Source organism: Capra hircus, chromosome 8 (genome assembly GCF_001704415.2).
Source record: "Capra hircus breed San Clemente chromosome 8, ASM170441v1, whole genome shotgun sequence".
Taxonomy (NCBI): Eukaryota; Metazoa; Chordata; class Mammalia; order Artiodactyla; family Bovidae; genus Capra; species Capra hircus.
In genome coordinates, this window is record NC_030815.1 from 84,529,543 (window position 1) to 84,548,772 (window position 19,230).

The 19,230-nt window shown below is 43.4% G+C and overlaps 1 protein-coding gene across 2 annotated transcripts in view; it reads left to right on the forward strand.

The window, feature by feature from the left end:
- Positions 3,975-19,230, forward strand: part of LOC102171874 (constitutive coactivator of PPAR-gamma-like protein 1) — a 117,348-nt gene continuing 102,092 nt past the window's right edge. Inside the window, exon 1 of one of the 2 annotated variants that reach the window (XM_005684175.3) lies at positions 3,975-4,639. In XM_005684175.3, the coding sequence (XP_005684232.3) occupies positions 4,166-4,639 (474 nt within the window). In that variant the 5' untranslated portion in view covers positions 3,975-4,165. The remainder of the gene's footprint in view (positions 4,640-19,230) is intronic. The other variant, XM_018052502.1, reaches the window with a different exon arrangement.

Sequence of the window (19,230 nt, forward strand, 5' to 3'; positions counted from 1 at the left end):
TCGAAAAGCCTGAGAAATCTGCACTTAATAAAATTCACTTATGCTTTCTCATTGATGTACAATTTAAAACTACAACATATACTTGAAAGAGAAAATAAATTCATACTTCTGAAGAGAACAGGATTAAATCCACATAATTAAAGGCAAAAAGCAATTTTAAATTCCAGAATGCCAAAACGACAACAAAATCCTCAAAACTGCAGATACATGTGTGCTCTTCCAGGTAATTTAAATTGACAATTAGCAGATTAGTGCTAGGTAAACATTACACATTCAAATCCCAAGCAGAGATTAATTTGCTCTCTTCCAGAGTCACAGATTGCATGCTTAGCCCCAGCCTGCTGCTCTCCTAATATATGCTAATAAGTACATGGGTCTCAATCACCTTACTTGAAACACTGAAAGCTTAACCTTTTATTACTGGCTGTGCTGTGCTGTGCTTAGTTGCTCAGTTGCATTCAACTCTTTGTGACCCCATGGACTGTAGCCATCCAAGCTCCTCTGTCCATGGAATTCTCCAGGCAAGAATACTGCAGTGGATAGCCATTCCCTTCTCCAGGGGATATTCCTGACCCAGGGATCGAACCTGGGTCTTCTGCATTGCAGGCAGACTCTTTACCATCTGAGCCACCAAGGAAGCCCCCTTATTATTGGATAGAAGTCTCAACTAAGCAGAATATTAAAATATTTAATATTAAAATTAAAGTTATCATTCTACTATAAAACACTTTAATTTAGAAAGAATCATGTAAGTAAAATAAGTAATATTTTCCTTCGTTGGGCAGTAGATGAATTAATCAAAACTAAATTGGCTGAAACAGTGAAACAGCTAAAAATAAGTATTTCTATCATTGGTTTTCCACATAATGGTAAATTTTGCACACCATGGGCTAGTTCTCTTTGTCTCTTAATCATAACTTTCTCTGGAATTTCTTTTTTTAAAATTTTATAAAGCATAGGACCATGTCTTTTTAGCACTTTTATTTTTCAGATCATTTTCTTGCTTGCAGGGCAATCTCTTGGTGAAATAACAAGTTTTCTCATATGCTCTAAGTGAAAAGTCCAAAGATACAGGTGGTTGGAACTAGGAAAGTCCCCAAACACTGGTTACTATATATTGTGAATCCAAGAAGATATTATAATTTTATTAAATTTTAAATACAGATGTTTGTTTTTACCTTGACACTTAAAAATTTTAGCTTCAACCAACTTCTGAATTTGAAGATTATATAAAATATGGGTCAGCCAAACATTTTGCCAGCCACTAATAACGTTACTCAAAACATAAGAGAGTTTTTTTTTAAAAAATGGGAACATACACTTAAATAGGGAAAATAACCCTAAATGAATTTATACTTACGAAAATGAATTTTAAAGTTTCAAAAAGTAAGATAACTGTTACATGTTCTCAAAGATAAAGTTGATACAATTATAGGACGTGGAAGTAATAGTTATAAAAGTCAACATTTATTGAAAATTTGCAAGCATACAAATTATCTCATTTAATCCTTATAAAAATCTGGAAGGTAAGTACTATTAACACCCTCATTGTACACATGAGAGAAACCAAGGTTTTAAAAGCTTAAGTAATTACTCAAGGGCCCAGAGGTAGGACCAGACAGATTGGGTAATCTGATTCCATAACCTTAGTCCTTTATACTGCCTTACAGTGAAAATAAATTAATTCTCAGAACCCCAGACACTGGCACCAAAGTATTTAAAAGCAAGCATATTTAAAAGAAAACAAAAACAGTACATAGATGAGTAAATATGGAGCACAATGCTATACATTCAATTATAACGACTGATTAGAACTACTACTCCTAAACGCGTGAGCCTACAGTAGATTATAGGAGGAAATTTGAATATTTTGGATGTCAGTATTTAATGCGGCTTTAAATGACTAACTGTATTTCTAAATAACATATGATCCTGGCTTCATCACTAACTTTGTATATGAGTGGCTTAACTTGCTAAAGTCTGTTTTTTAAAAATTAAACACATTTATCAAGATACTAAGAGCATTTTACTGATGTATGTATCATACTGGCCTATAATTGAGGTGAAGTTTTAAGAAATGAAAAAACTCAACTTGCCTTTTTAGGGACAATAGAGTATGGAGGCTTCTTGGAACCTCATGGGTGCAGGCTCCATCAGCTCTGCACCTGCTGTCTGGGCCTGCTCCTCTACAGAGGTTTCTCCAGAAAAGGACAGGAGAGTTGGAGGTAAGTAAAAACACCACTTCCAAACTCCTAAGAGTTCTGAGTTTATAAATGCTTTATTCTATAAGACATTAACCTGCTTTAAAAAACATTTTAATGATGCATAATATATTTGCAGTATTAACCTCATTTAAAAAGTAATTACTGCAGAGCTCTGGGACAGAAGTCCTGAAAGGACCTCATTTCAAAAGATGCTACTAGAGCAAGAAGGATTTAAACCATTTTCCTTAGGAGGGGCTGCACAGTCTCCAGAAAGCGAGAGTTAAAGATAGATATTTCACAGTTGGAACCAAACAGAAAGGAGGCATTTCACGTGCTGTAACAGAGCTACTGTTTTTAAAGTCTCTTTGGTGATATCTGACACTAAGGCTACTTGTATATTACACTATAGATTGTCATTTCAGTGTCTGGGCCATGAAATGTTACTACTGTGAAAACAAAAAAGCAGAGCCTTCAGCTCCTTCAGACAGTGAAAGCACTTTGAAAAGTGGGCTGAGTCAGATTTATCTGGAGGGAGATCTGCTACCTCAAAGGGAAAGGCCAATGAGGGTTCTGCTCACGTGGCTCTTAGATTTCTGCCAAAAAAGCAGTGAAGCAGTAAACCCAGCAGGCAGTGGGGTCAACCTGCCACTTTTCCAACTTCCTCAGAATTACCACCCTACTCCTTGTGAACAACTGAAACTGGAGAGTTATTTCCCAAGTTAAAGATACCGATGCAATTAAGTTGAGAGAGCCGGTGATCATTTCCAAAACCCGGTAACTACACTTGGGCACACAGCGCAGATTCCTTTCTCCGTTTGGCACTTCTGCTCACTCCTCCCCCTAGATACATCCCGACTTTCAGTTCCTGACCACCTTTCCCTCTGCAGCCGCCTCGGCCAGGGCACTGTTCCCACCTTGGGATGACTGGCCCTGTGGGACCAGGACGGGATCTCTTTGGGGTGATCAGACCCCAGGCATTAGGCCTTCTCAGATGATTGGCTCTCAAAACGTACGCTGCCTCCTCGAGGTGACGAGATCCCAAGATTGGGTTGAGGCCTCCTCAGGGTGACCAGCTCCTGGGGATGGAACTTGGGACTCCTCAGGTGGCCGGCTCTCGAGAATAAGGCCTTCTCGGGGGTGACCAGGCACGGGGACAGGAAAGGGCCTCCTCTGGGTGACCGGTCCTTGGGGACGAAACAGGGCCTTTTCGGAATAACGGGACCCGGGAAGAAGATGGGGCTTCCTTAGGGTGACTGACTTCCGGGATGAGGCTCCTTTCATGGTAACCAGATACGTAGGTCCGAACGCGGCCTCGTTGAGGTGACCAGCTCCGATCGCGGACGGGGACAGGGCTGCCTGACCGACTTCCGGGGATAAGGCCGTCCCGGGGTGGCCAGATCCTGGAGCCGGGGATGTGGTCCTCGGTGACCAGCTCTGGGAGACCAGGAAGGGGACGAGATGAAGCTACCGCCCCGACGTCTCCTGGGAACTCGCGCAGGCACAGCTGCGTCCCTTCGGCCCGAGAGCTCCTTTCCCTGGGCTGGGCCTCGCGGACTCTGCCAGGGCTGGGACCGATGTTCGGAGCCGGAGCCCGAGTCCTGCGCCGCCGGGAACCGGCCCCTCTTCTGGTTACCGGCCCCTCAGTTCGCAGCACCGCCTCTTCCGCCCCTTCCGCCGGCCCGCGTACGTCAGCTGGCGCCGCCCCGCCCCGCCGCCGCCCGCCCGCCCGCCCGCGCGAGGCCGCCTCAGCTTGGCCTGGGCCTGGAGCGGCGCACGGCGCAGGTCCCTCCCCGCCATGGCCCTGGGAGGCGGCAGCACATGGCGGCCGCAGCGGCCATGAGCGCGCCCGCGGCTCGGCCCGGCCCCCCCTAGAGCCCGCCGCCCCGGCCCCGGCCCGCGCCACGGCCCCGCCGCCCCCGGCCCCGCCGCCCCGCCGCCCCGCGCCCGCCGCTGCCGCCGCCATGGGCGTGCAGGGCTTCCAGGACTACATCGAGAAGCACTGCCCGAGCGCCGTGGTGCCGGTGGAGCTGCAGAAGCTGGCCCGGGGCAGCCTGGTGGGCGGCGGGCGGCAGCGGCCCCCGCACACGCCGCTGCGCCTGCTGGTGGACGCCGACAACTGCCTGCATCGCCTCTACGGCGGCTTCTACACCGACTGGGTGAGCGGCGGCCAGTGGAACCACATGCTCGGCTACCTGGCCGCGCTAGCCAAGGCCTGCTTCGGCGGCAACATCGAGCTCTTCGTCTTCTTCAACGGCGCGCTTGAGAAGGCGCGGCTGCACGAGTGGGTCAAGCGGCAGGGCAACGAGCGCCAGACGGCGCAGCAGATCGTCAGCCATGTCCAGAACAAGGGCACCCCGCCGCCCAAGGTCTGGTTCCTGCCGCCCGTCTGCATGGCGCACTGCATCCGCCTGGCGCTCATCCGCTTCCACGTCAAGGTGCGGCCAGCCGGGCGAGCAGGCGGACTGGGGTCCGCGTGGGCCGGGGGCGGGGTTGGAGACCGAGGCCGGGCGTAGGTCTGCGTGAATTTAAGCGGTCGCTTGAATTTGAGGGAGGGTGGGTCGGAGTTAGACTGGAGTTTGGGGGACCAGGGATGGGCCAGGGGTCTGGGCCTGAGTCCGGGTTTGGGGTCAGGGGCCAGGCCTGGGTCGGAGTCTGAAATTCGGTTGCGGTCTGGGTCTGGGCAGGCCAGGGTCTGAAGTTGGAGTTGGGTCGGGTTTGAGGGTCTGGGCGCGGGGGACCGCAGGCGCCTCTCCCCTCCAGGTCTGACCTGCTGCAAAATGGACGCGCCGCCTGGAGCCCGGCCGGGTGCCGAGTGCCCGGGGTCTGGGAACCTTGGCTGCACCAGGCCGACCGAGAACCGTAGGACCAGCGGATGACTGCAAGCTTGAAGGTGCAGTGGCACTCGCTGCGATCCTGAGTATTCCTCCACACTTGAAGCAGGCATAATACTAACCTGAACTTTTATGAGATGCTGGTTTTCGATTTTGGAAGGCTTGAACAGCAACAGGTTTTTTGTGGGAGCAAGTGAACTAGATGGCGACAGGAAGGGGTCTCCAGCCACTGCCTACTGCTGTCGCCCTGGTTCGACCTGGGCAAGGTCTGTGGAGTTGGCTTTCTCTTGAGAACGCAGGGCTAGGTCCAGGTTCCCAGTAAGGTAACAGTATTTAGAGAAATCGTCGGATTTTTGTGTGTTGGGTTTCAAAGAATCATGGGATATTGTCAGTGCTATGATTTAGTTTGCTTGAAAAAGTATTTGGTTCTGTGTGTCTGATGTGAAAAGAGTAGTCCAGGATCAGGCAAAGTCAGTGAATCAGTTTCCAGGATTTATTTCTCTCTGCACAGTAAGAACTCCACCACTTTGGGCTGTGCACTCAGGTAATCAGAGCTTTGGCTGTCCAGCATTCTGCTCTCCTTTTGGCAGAGGGCTCCTCCCTGAACTCAGGCCAAGGAGTGCTTCAGGACCTAGTAGCCAGGGTAGAGATAAGATGCAAACCAGTGACCCTTGACTTGAGTTTTGATTGCCTCGTTTTTCATTGTTCTTTTACAGTTCTTAGGGGGAGGCTGTTTTATTTTTCTGAGTTTGGCCACTCTGCCTTCCAGTGTCTTTGTTATTCCTTTATTTCTGCTTGAACTGTGCTTGATCCCAAAGTTTGTGAAATTCGAACTTCCTGACTGCTCTTGCCTGTGCTGAGATGGTGGTGGTTAAGCCTAAAGTGATAGCGGAAGTCCCACCCCGATCCTAATGCAATTGGTGACAGGGTTTCTAAGTCTGCGGGTCGAGGCTGCTGGAAGAGCTGCGATTGGTCTGTGAATATGGCAGAGACCTAGCCTGCGTCCCTGGGGAAGATCGGGTGAGAGCAAGGGACTGCTGCTGGCGTTTTCTGCCCTGGAGCCTGGGCTCTCTGAGAAGTAAGACAGTGTAATTCCCTGATGTGATTCACCTCCAGAAGATGCTTTGAGTGTTAACACTTTTGTCTTGTGCAAAGATGGAAACTACTTACTACTGAAAAGACCATGAGCTTTTTAGTCAAATGGCTTTCAAAGGAACATCATAAATTTTACTTAGGATTAGAGTCAGTGTTTGTACATGGTCTCTATCTTTTGAAAGAACTGCTGTATACTTTTTTAGTTGTAAAATTTCTTGATACTTGTCTTTGCGCCCTTATAAATGTCTCACCTGCTAGGTGCTTAGAATTTTGACCAATGTGTGAGTAAGTGAGAAACTAGAATTAAGAGCATTACTTCCATTTAGGTTTCTGGACTCAAGATATAATTGAGTGTATAATCACTTTGCTTTAGATAAACTTTGAATTCCTGATATAGAATCACAATATAATGTTAATTTTACAGTTTAATATAGTAATGACTCAATTCCCTGGTGTACACTTAGCAGGCAGGCTCACCTTTTTGGAAAACGCCTAAGAAATTTAGCTGCTAAAAATTTCTCAGCAGCCAAATGAGAGGTCAGGAAGTTTTGATATAGTGATCCGAAAGAAAAAAAAGCTTTCTGTTTCCTCATTGAAGAATCAACTTTTCTCCCTTGTAGACTGCTCTCTCGTTTTCAGATGTAATTCTGATAAGCTTAGTTACCTGTTTCTAAAGTCAGCTTGAGAAAAGGGTGCAGAGGAAAGTCTGCCATAGGCAAGCACACCATTAATAGCAAGAAGTGACACTTTACAAGGGAGAAGATAGAAAATGCTATAAAAAGCACACGTAATTCTGGGGCATCTTTAGAAACAAATAAAACAACCCTATTTCAGTAGCCCCTGAGGGGTAGTATGGTTTACTCCATGGGAATGGTTTGGGGGAAAATGTATGTTCAGCATTCTCTAAGGAAGTGAAACAGCATGTACTATTTTATAGAAAAATGCCTATTAAAATGGTTAAGTGAATTAAAACCATGATGGCATATCACTACATACTTGTTAGAAATGGCTAAAATAAGTAATTCCGGCAATGCCAGAATGCTGGCAAGAATGCTGAGCAACTGGAATCGTCCCACATGGCTGGTGGGAATGTAAGATGGTATGCCACCCTGAAAGATATCTCCCTTAGTTTCTTATAAGATGGGTTTACCATATGATCCAGCAGTTGTACTCCTGGGTGTTTTCCTAATGAAACTATTACTCACAGAAAAACTATATTTGATTGTTCATAGTAGTTTTGTTCATAATAGCTCAAACTGGAAACAACCAAAATATCCTTTAAGAGGTAAATAGGCTATGGTACCATGCAATACTACTTAGCAGTGAAAAGGGAGAAACTACTGATACACACAAGGAAGCCAGGCTCAAAAGGTATGATTCTATTTATATTACATTCTCTTGCAGATAAGGCTGTAAATGGGGACCAGATGACAGGTTACATGAAGGTGTGAATATAAAGGGACAACGGGGGGAGCTTTTTGAGGTGATGGAACTGTTCTGTAGCCTGATGGTTGTGGTGGTAGCATGTTTTAAAAGTGTAGCGCTATATATCAAAAGTAAATAAAAGTTAATTTTGTTGTATAATTTTTTTTTAATTAAAGGTTAAGTAAAAATTGGCAAAGCAATTTACACAAGCATCTCACCATATATAATGTTGGGCATATGAAGCATTTTTCTTATAAAAATCTACCATTGTATTGGCCTTCTCCAGGGTTCTATAAACTGGCAGGAAGGCTTAATTTCCTGTCAGCTTTGCTTTGAGAAATCTTTTTTGGCTTAGAAGCGTATGTCTTCACTAGAGTAATAATTGTATTTCTTTAACCATTAGAAGTTGGCCCACACATCAGCTAATTTTGTTCAGGTCATTAAACTGCCTGGCCTGAATTTGGCTTCTGTTCGTTGCGAGGAGCATTTCCTCTTGTGTGCCTTGAGTCATCATAACCTTTGAAACTTAGTGAGGACTGATGTTTACTTAAAAATCTTGGTGGCATTAAGTTCCTGGAACTTTCCTAAATGTTTCTGCCTCAAGACTTGTGGTGGTGTTGGTGTGCAGGTTTATAATGAAGTCCTTGTGTATTCACTGAGATCTCACATAAAGCAAAGCTGGTGTTTTAAGTCACTGGAAGAATGTGAGGTTAGCCTGTGGCCTGAGATCTTGTGGCGATGCTCTTTCTTTGTGTCGGTGATGGGGGTAGAGGGACTACTCTGTAGGGCTGCAGTTCCATGCTAGGTTCTCTCTCATGGCACTGTCTCCTTTAGCCCTCAGTGTTTTGTTGCTAATTTTATATGGCAAGAAATGGGATTGCTGATTGAGCAGTGTCTGGGGAAAGGTAACCAGTAATCTCTTTAAGAGGGAAGTAGTGTGCTGAAGTCAAAGTTCGGTTTCATTGTGTAAGAATGCTATAGGGGTGTGCCTACCCGCAGTTCACTCTCAGGTCAGAGCTGATAGCAAAAATGCAGCTCTGGATAGCACAGTTTCTATCCAGGAGACACTGAAAACTTGCAATATGCTTTTATTCTTAAAGATCACTGATAGATCAGGGAATACTTAGAATTCTGAATTGACCACATTATAAGTCAAACCAGCCATCCATTTAAAATACTCATTTAAAAATATCTGTGTTCTTCAAGTGTGCCAGTTTGGTGACTGGTTTATTTCATTTAGCCTAATGTCTTCAAGGTTCATCCATATTATAACAGTGTGTCAGATTTCCTCCCTTTTTTCTGTCTGAATAATACTCTGTTGTATGGATGAACCACATTTACTTTATGGATTCTTGGGTTACTTCCCCTTTGGGCTATTGTGAAATAGCCAAGTGAATAGCACTGATGAATGGTGCTCCTGTGAACATGGTTGTGGAAAAATCTTTTGGGCGTCCCTGTTTTTAGTCCTTCAGGATATGTACCCAGGAGTGGGATTGCTGGGTCATTTGGTATTTCTATGTTTAATTTCTCAAGGAATCAACATACTGTTTTCCACAGCAGCTCCCTATGTATATTCTATATATCATATATTATCATAGTAGTTTTAGTTTTAACATTAATGTGATCACTACATTATTCAGCAATTTGCTTTCTTTCAGTTCAGTTCAGTTGCTCAGTCATGTCCGACTCTCTGCAACCCCATGAATCGCAGCACGCCAGACCTCCCTATCACCAACTCCCGGAGTTCACTCAGACTCACGGCCATCGAGTCAGTGATGCCATCCAGCCATCTCATCCTCTGTCGTCTCCTTTTCCTCCTGCCCCCAATCCCTCCCAGCATCAGAGTCTTTTCCAATGAGTCAACTCTTCGCATGAGGTAGCCAAAGTACTGGAGTTTCAGCTTTAGCATCATTCCTTCCAAAGAACACCCAGGACCGATCTCCTTTAGAATGGACTGGTTGGATCTCGTTGCAGTCCAAGGGACTCTCAAGAGTCTTCTCCAACACCACAGTTCAAAAGCATCAATTCTTCGGCGCTCAACTTTCTTCACAGTCCAACTCTCACATCCATACATGACCACAGGAAAAACTATAGCCTTGACTAGACGGACCTTTGTTGGCAAAGTAATGTCTCTGCTTTTGAATATGCTATCTAGGTTGGTCATAACTTTCCTTCCAAGTAGTAAGCGTCTTTTAATGCCATGCTGCCAAGCTGCTGCTAAGTTGCTTCAGTCGTGTCTGACTCTGTGCTACCCCATAGACGGCAGCCCACCAGGCTCCCCTGTCCCTGGGATTCTTCTGGAAAGAACACTGGAGTGGGTTGCCATTTCCTTCTCCAATGCATGAAAGTGAAAAGTGAAAGGAAAGTCGCTCAGTCTTGTCCGACTCTTTGCAACCCCATGGACTGCAGCCTACCAGGCTCCTCCATCCATGGGGTTTTCCAGGCAAGAGTACTGGAGTGGGGTGCCATCGCCTTCTCTGAATGCAGTAGTGTTCCATAATTTATCCATCTCCTACAAATGGTATGACACACATACATGGTGGATCCAAGAGTGTGCACATTTTAAAAGCCTTACAAGACTATAGAGGCAACTTTGCCAGACCTTGAGATTTTTCAAGAAAGTCAGAAATCAGATTTATATTTAAAATCATCCCATTTTAAAAACACCTTTGAGCCAAGCAAAATGGACTCCAGGCTAGATTCAGCCCTTAAGACACCGATTTGTGACTTAAGCACTGATATTTATCAACAATTACCACCCATTTCTAAACCTCCCCCCCCTTCTGGCCTTTTTACGATTAAAGTTAGACTTATCAAAGCCCACTGCCCTCTTCTCTTCTGCCTTGTTGAACCCTTTTTATCAAAGTACTTCCATTTCCTGGAGTTACTGAAATATAACTTTGCATAAATGCCATAATTCTCCAAAACTTTTATGTTTTATTGTTGTTGTTTAGTTTCTAAGTCCAGCTCTTTAGTGTCCAGCTCTTTTGCAACCTGATGAACTGTAGCCCACCAGGCTCCTTTGTCCATGTAATTTCAGTTTCCCAAGAATACTGGAGTAAGTTGCCATTTCCTTCTCCAGGGGATCTTCCCAACCCAGGGATTGAACCCACGTCTCCTGCATTGCAGGAGGATTCTTTACCACTGAGCCACCAGGGGAGTCTGTATGTGCATAGTATCAACCTCAAAAGAGATAATATTGGGGATTATGAGAAGAGTATATAACAGAGAGGGCTTCCCTGATGGCTCAGTGGCAAAGAAGTGTGGGTTCAATCCCTGGGTTGGGAAGATCCTCTGGAGAAGGAGATGGCAACCCACCCCAGTATTCCTGCCTGGGAAATCCCATGGACAGAGGAGCCTGGCAGGTTACAGTTCATGGGGGTCTCAAAAGAGTTGGGAAAGACTTAACGACTAAAAACGAAACTGTGCACATACTCTTTCAGCTTTTGACAGATTCCAGTGTACCCTTTTACTGTTCTTAAAGACGTGAGCAGCTAGTTTAGCTAGTTTTATATACTTAGAGACTATTTCTACAATATCCCATTCAGCACACAAACCGACTATTTTCATCTCTCATCTGGCCTCAGATTACTCACCTCTAGTGACTGTTGTAATTTCACTTTAGCTACCCTGGAGTTTGTTCCCCATGATTATCCGGAAGAATGATAAGACTTAAACTGCATGCCCCCCCGAGAACCTGACCACTACTGATGTATCCTGCGTTCTTTTTTCACTTTCCACAATTTTCTCTTCTCCCAGTCTGTTCTGGTTTCACTTTTAGCCCTAACTGGTTTGAACCTCATGGTCACCCACTTCAAAGTTACACTTAACCACCCTAGAATCATCTTTGACATTTTTATCATTCCATCCTCCACTCCCTGCAGTATGACACGTCAGTTCTAGCTCAGCAGCCTCTCACAGTTCTCTTCCTCATGTCTAGTATCCCCAACATATGAACTCGCCAAATTTATTGAAAAGGCCTAAGTGCCTTGCAAATGTGCTGGTGGGTTGTAAAACCGAATTATTGGGTGTTTATTGGCATTTAGAAAAGTTGACACAATAAAATAGAATAAAAAGTAGAATGCAAGACATATACTAAGGGTAAATATCATTATATTAAATTGTGTCTTTACTGTGGCTGTTAGTCTGGATTGCCTCTGGATGTGTCTGGGCCCCCACGCCTGGTGTCGACAGTGGAACTCCTCTTGCACAGTGTCAGAGCAGCCTGCAGGGTCGTCAGGTGAGTCACTCTCCTGGCAACGACTAGAACGGAACCCTTAATCCAAACTTACTATGTAGGCTTTTAGACCCTCCTGCAGTCTGAGTCCATTCTACCTTCTGTCATATTCACAATTCTATTATACTTTTAAAATACTCCCAACCAGACTGTTCACTGTTTCCTAACTGCTGATGTTGCTCCCTCTTGTCTACTCCACTTTTGCATGTTAGAATTTTACTTCTACCACAAAGCCCATCTCAAAAGCTTTATTATCGCTACCTGTGTATGTACCTCTCCCACTAACTATAAGCTGCTTGAGACTGGGGACTAATTTTACTCCTCCTGTATGTTTAGTATAGGCATTCAGCTTGTTAATTATATATTTGCCTTGTTCTATTTATATAGGCAGACAAATGTAATTATTTTCTTTTAAAACCTGGATCAATGGCCATTAAGTAAGATTTATTTTCTCACCTTAAATTTCTTACACTCTCTTTTCTGACTTGTTCCCAATGATGATTCACTCTCTCTTTAGCAAATATTGAGTGCCTGTTATAGGCCAGGCATGGAGGAGTGAATATAACAGAAACGAATGGAATCCTTTAAGGTGTTTAATGGAAGCTGGGGCTCCTTTTCCCCCGTCAGTGTTTGGAACTTTGATGCCATAGGACAGTCTGTTTAGTCAGTGAAGAGTAGTGAGTGGTTCTCAACTGGGGCTGGGGACTGGTGATTTTGACAGTGTGTAGAGACATTTTTGATTGTCACAACTGAAGGCATTTCAGCTGCAGGCTAGGGATGCTGCTAAATGTTCTACAATGCGCAGTTCAGCCCCACAGTAAAGAATTGCCCATTCCCGAATATCAGCAGTGCCAGTACTAGGAAATCCTGGTGATAAGAAGTCAGAGAATTCTAGGCTTTGGGCCTTAGTAAAGCCATATAAATGTTTGAAACAGGAAGAGAAGTAATTAGAAAGAGTTGCAACTTAGTTTTCTAAATAAGATACATAAATATACATACCTTCTCTCTAATATATTTCTAGACCCACAGTGCTCTTCATTTTGTTTTATACAATGAGAATTCATAGAGTGGACAGGAATTAATTAAAACATACTACACATTCCAGTCTTAGTAAGAAATTGACCACAGGAATAAATGTCTCATAATATGAAGAGGAGTTACTTCTTTTTTAAAAATTCAGATGTAGTGGGCATACAGCATTATATTAGTTTCAGGTGCACAGCATAATGATTCATTATATTTATATATTTTGAAATGATCACTGCAGTAAGTCTAGTTAACATTTATCACCATACATAGTTATACTTTTTTTTTCTTATGATGAGAATTTTTAAGCCTTCTCAGCAACTTTCAAGTATACTGTGCTTAGTCTCTCGGTGGTGTCCGACTCTTTGCAACCCCATGGACTGTGTGTAGCCCGCCAGGCTCCTCTGTTCATGGGGATTCCCCAGGCAAGAATACTGGAGTGTGTTGCCATGCCCTCCTCCAGATAGAGATGACCCTTGAATAGCACAAGTTTGAACAGTGCAGCTCCACTTAGATGTGGATTTTTTTCTCGATAGTAAATATTACAGTCCTACAACCAAATCTGTGGTTGGTTGAATCAGTGGATGCAGAACCATGGATGGAGGACGAACTATAAAGTTATACACAGAGTTTTGACTGTGTGGAGAATTGGTGCCCGTCAACACCTCCCTCCCGGTTGTTCAGGGTCAACTATAACTGGAAGTTTGTACCTTTTGATTTCCTTTACCTATTTTCTCAACCCTCACCCTAGGAAAGTGATACTTTAGGATTTGAAAAGTTAGATTTATTTTCCAGTGGATTTATAGAAAGAATTTTATAAATAGAACAATTAAATGTAAATGAATCAGAGTTCAGCTAGAAATACTCTAAAATCCTGCAAATGTCTATATATAGCTGACATCATTTGTTTTTTACTTATGTTTATGTTTTCTCAAAGAGTCTGCCTGACAACACTATTTTCTCTAGAAAGTAAGTCCTCTGATGGATGACGACCACTATTCAGTCCCCTTTGCGAGGCAGTGATAGCAGAAAGATGGTAGAAAGTTTGTGTTCAAACCCAGAGTCTTGTCATTTCATAGGTAAGTAGTCTCAGCTTGGTCACCTGGCACAGAGGCTTTATCTTTGAGTAAACCCTTTATGCTGCTTAATTTAGGAGTTGTGTTGAAGAATAAAAGGGGTGACTGCTTAGGGTAATTGGCTGAAGTTAGCCATCATTTCTCCCTTCTTACACATGACTTTTATCAAACCTTGTTCCTAGGCATCTTAGAACTAGTGTAGAGTTGAATTTGGTACACTGATTTATCTGCAAAGGTGATGGTGAATCTGTGAAATTAAGGATCTGTGATCTAGAAGCGTGTTTCTTTTGTACCCTGGTTACTTGCCTCCCACTTGTCTCTGGAATAAATTTATTTCTTTGGAAAAATCGAAGCTACCCTGTTGATATTAGGCTAAGTGTTATGGGGAGATATACTAAAAGGGATATTACTGGAGGGTTGAGTGTTCATGGCTCTGGAGTGTACTGTTCATCTTCATGAGTAGGAGTGCCAGGCAGTCCAGACAAGGAAGGCCTCACTTGACTGCTTGGATAAGCATAGGCTCCATGGGTTTTCAATCTCCTGTACTTATGTGGGGGCTTTCCTCGTGGCTTAGGCAGTAAAGAATCTGCCTGCAGTTTAGGAGACCTGGGTTCGATCCCTGAGTTGGGAGGATTCCCCTGGAGAAGGGAACGGCTCTCCACTCCAGTATGCTTGCCTGGAGAATTCCAAGGACAGAGGAGCCTGGCGGACTCTCATCCATGGGGTTGCAAAGAACTGGACATGACTGAGTGACTTTCACCTTCACTCCTGTGAACCATGCCTGTGTACTTATGTGAGCCATAAAACTTTTAAATAAAAGAGTTTGCAGGTGTCACCCCTTTGAAATAGATTGTGTCAATCTGAGATTCAGTTTTCTAAATTCCAAAACTTGCATATTGCTAGGAGTTAATGGAATCATTAGATTAATATCGTAGGCTGAATAAACACTGAATACAAATGATGTTGGTATTTCTACATTCCTTTTATCATTTTATTTTAAAAATTTATGAAGTTTAACTTGCATTTCTTTTATGACATTCACTCTAATTTTTTTAAGCAGAGAAAGAAGAGTTTTTTTTATTGAATAAGCATTGAAACAGATTGCAGTTGCATCACAGACAACATGCTAAAGAGATTGCAAAGAAGAAATCTCACCCTTTTATGTAAGCTGGCAGATATTATACATTACATATATATTGTCATTACTCAAAGGAAAGATAAAATTTCTCTTTTGACAAGTAGGAAGTTGTGTTTTGGCACCAAGTGCTTAGGTTTCCTGAGAAGACAGGGAGATGGGGTGCCACTCTCTTTTTATCATTATATATTTTAATTGTTTAAATTGTGATAACCTATATACATAACAAAAGTTTTACCATTTTAACTGTTTTTAAATGGAATTAAGGCTTCCCTGGTGGTGCAGAGGTTAAAGCGTCTGCCTGCAATATGAGAGAACTGGGTTCGATCCCTGGATCAGGAAGATCCCCTGGAGAAGGAAATGGCAACCCACTCCAGTATTCTTGCCTGGAGAATCCCATGGACGGAGGAGCTTGGTGGGCTACAGTCCACGGGTCGCAAAGAGTTGGACACGACTGAGCGACTTCACTTTCACTTCCACAAACTTCCCTTGGGTATATGCAGATGACTGATTCCAAGATCCCCCTCAGATACCAAAATCCAAAGATGCTCAAATCCCTGATGTAAAATGACATAGTACAGTGAGTGTAGCCAGCCTTCCATATCTGGATGCAAAACCACTTTCACACTGTCATGCAGTCACTACCGTCAGTCTTCAGAACTTTCTCATTTTTCCCAAGTGAAACTGTGCTCGTTGAGCACTAACTCCCCATTCCCCTCTGCCAGCCTCTGGCAGCCACCGTTTTACTTTCTTGTCTCCATGAATCTGACTACCTCATATGAGTGGGATCACACAGAATTAATTTTTTTTAACTGCATTTATTTCACTGAGCATAATGTCCTTGAGGTTCATTGTATTGTAGCATTTGTCAGAATTTCCTTCCTTTCTGAGGCTGAATAATAATGTGTTGTGTGGATAGACCCCATTTTGCTTATCTGTTCATCTGTCAGTGGACACTTAAGTTGCTTCTACCTCTTGGCTATCATGAATAATATTGCTGTGAAAATGGGGGTGCAAATATCTGTTTGAATCTTTGCCTTCATTTCTTTTGAGTATATGCCCACAAATGGAATTGCTGGTTCATATGATGATTTTTATATTTTGAGATCTGTTATACCATTTTCCTTAGCAACTGCATCATTTCACATTTCCACCAGCAGTGTGTGAGGATTCAGGTTTTTCCAAATACTCGCCAACACTTGCTTACTTCTCTTTTTTTATAGTAGCCATCAGTGGCACCCCACTCCAGTACTCTTGCCTGGAAAATCCCATGGACGGAGGAGCCTGGTAGGCTATAGTCCATGGGGTCACTAAGAGTCGGACATGACTGAGCGACTTTCCTTTCACTTTTCACTTTCATGCATTGGAAAAGGAAATGGCAACCCACTCCAGTGTTCTTGCCTGGAGAATCCCAGGGATAGGGGAGCCTGGTGGGCTTCTGTCTATGGGGTCGCACAGAGTTGGACACGACTGAAGCGACTTAGCAGCAGCAGCCATCTTAATTTGTGTGAAATGATATCTCATTGTGGTTTTGATATACATTTCCCTATGACTAATGAAGTTGAGAATCTTTTCATGTGCCACTCCCTTATTTTAAAAGAAATTGATTTTCCTTGCTTTTAAGACCACTGTTAACAATTCTTATAGAATAACCAAGAGCTGTATAAGGTAAAAAACTGTTCAGCCACAATTTCAGATTTCCTGAGGAGGAGAGATTTACTTTTAGAGACATTACTAATGTATGTCATGACAGTGAAATTGCTCTTTAAACAACAGTAAAATCTTCCACCAAGTTGGCATTGATTTTCATGTTCTCACTTTTCAGGTCTACCTGTTCAGTTCAGTCACTCAATCTTGTCTGACTCATTGTGACCACATGGTGTGCAGCTTGCTAGGCTTCTCTGTCCATCACCAACTCCCGGAGTTTACTCAAACTCATGTCTATCGAGTTGGTGATGCCATCCAACCATCTCATCCTCTGTTGACCCCGTCTCCTCCTGCCTTCAATGTTTCCCAGCATCAGGGTCTCTTCCAATGAGTCAGTTCTTCCCTTCAGGTGGCCAAAGTACTGGAGCTTCAGCTTCAGCATCAGTCCTTCCAATGAATATTCAGGACTGATTTCCTTTAGGAGGGACTGGTTTGATCTCCTTGCAGTCCAAGGGACTCTCAAGAGTCTTCTCCAACACCACAGTTCAAAAACATCAATTCTTCAGTGCTCAGCTTTGTTTATAGTCCAACTCTCACATCCACACATGACTACTGGAAAAACGATAGCTTTGACTAGACGAACCTTTATTGGCAAAGTAATGTCTCTGCTTTTTAATATGCTGTCTAGGTTGGTCATAGCTTTTCTTCCAAGGAGCAAGGGTCTTTTAATTTCGTGGCTGCAGTCACCATCTGCAGTGATTTTGGAGCCCAAGAAAATAAAATCTCTCACTGTTTCCATTGTTTCCCCATCTATTTGCCATGAAGTGGTGGGAACAGATGCCATGATCTTAGTTTTCTAAATGTTGAGTTTTAAAGCAACTTTTTCACTCTCCTCTTTCACTTTCATCAAGAGGCTCTTTAGTTCTTCACTTTCTGTCATAAGGGTGGTGTCATCTGCATATCTGAGGTTATTGATATTTCTCCCGGCAGTCATGATTCCAACTTGTGCTTCTTCCAGCCCAGCGTTTCTCATGATGTACTCTGCATATAAGTTAAATAAGCAGGGTGACAATATACAGCCTTGACCTACTCCTTTCCCGATTTGGAACCAGTCTGTTGTTCCATGTCCAGTTCTAACTGTTGCTTCTTGACCTGCATACAGATTTCTCAGGAGGCAGGTCAGGTGGTCTGCTATTCCCATCTCTTGAAGAATTTTCCACAGTTTGTTGTGATCCACACAGTCAAAGGCTTTGGCATAGTCAAAGCAGAAGTAGATGTTTTTCTGGAACTCTCATTCTTTTTCGATGATCCAATGGATGTTGGCATTTTGACCTTGGGTTCCTCTGCCTTTTCTAAATCCATCTTGAACATCTGGAAGTTCTCAGTTCACATACTGTTGAAGCCTGTTTTGGAGAATTTTGAGCATTACTTTACTAGCATGTGAGATGAGTGCAATTTTACAGTAGTTTGAGCATTCTTTGGCATTGCCTTTCTTTGGGATTGGAATGAAAACTGACCTCTTCCAGTCCTGTGGCCACTGCTGAGTTTTCCAAATTTGCTGGCATATTGAGTGCAGCACTTTCACAGCATCATCTTTTAGGATTTGAAAAAGCTCAACTGGAATTCCATCACCTCCACCAGCTTTCTAAGGCCCACTTTACTTTGCATTCCAGGATGTCTGGCTCTAGGTGAGTGAGCACACCATCGTGGTTATCTGGGTCGTGAAGATCTTTTTTTGTATAGATCTTCTGTGTATTCTTGCCACCTCTACTTAATCTCTCCTGCTTGTGTTAGGAGAGATTAAGACATTTCTGTCTTTTATTTGTGCCCTACTTTGCTTGAAATATTCCTTTGGTATCTAATTTTCTTGATGAGAGACCTCTAGTCTTTCAGTTCTATTGTTTTCCTCTGTTTCTTTGCATCCATCACTGAGGAAGGCTTATTTTATCTCTCCTTGCTATTCTTTGGAACTCTACATTCAAATGGGTATATCTTTCCTTTTCTCCTTTGCCTTTAACTTCTCTTTTTTCTCCGCTATATGTAAGACCTCCTCAGACAGCCATTTTGCCTTTTGCATTTCTTTTTCTGGGGGCTGGTCTTGATCCCTGCCTTGTGTATGGTTTCACAAACGTTCATCCATAGTTCTTCACGCACTCTATCAGATCTAATCCCTTGAGTCTATTTGTCACTTCCACTGTATAGTCATAAGGGATTTGATTTATGTCAAACCTGAATGGTCTGGTGGTTTTCCCTACTTTCTTTAAGTTTGAATTTCACAGTAAGGAGTTCATGGTCTGAGCCACAGTCGGCTCCCAGTCTTGTTTTTGCTGTCTGTGTAGAGCTTCTCCATCTTTGGCTGCAAAGAATAAAATCAGTCTGATTTCGGTATTGACCATCTGGTGTTGTCCATGTTTAGAGTCTTCTCTTGTGTTGTTGGAAGAGGGTGTTTGCTCCGATCAGTGCGTTCCCTTGGTAAAACTCTGATAGCCTTTGCCCTGCTTCATTCTGTACTCCAAGGCCAAGTTTGCCTGTTAATCCAGGTATCTCTTGAGTT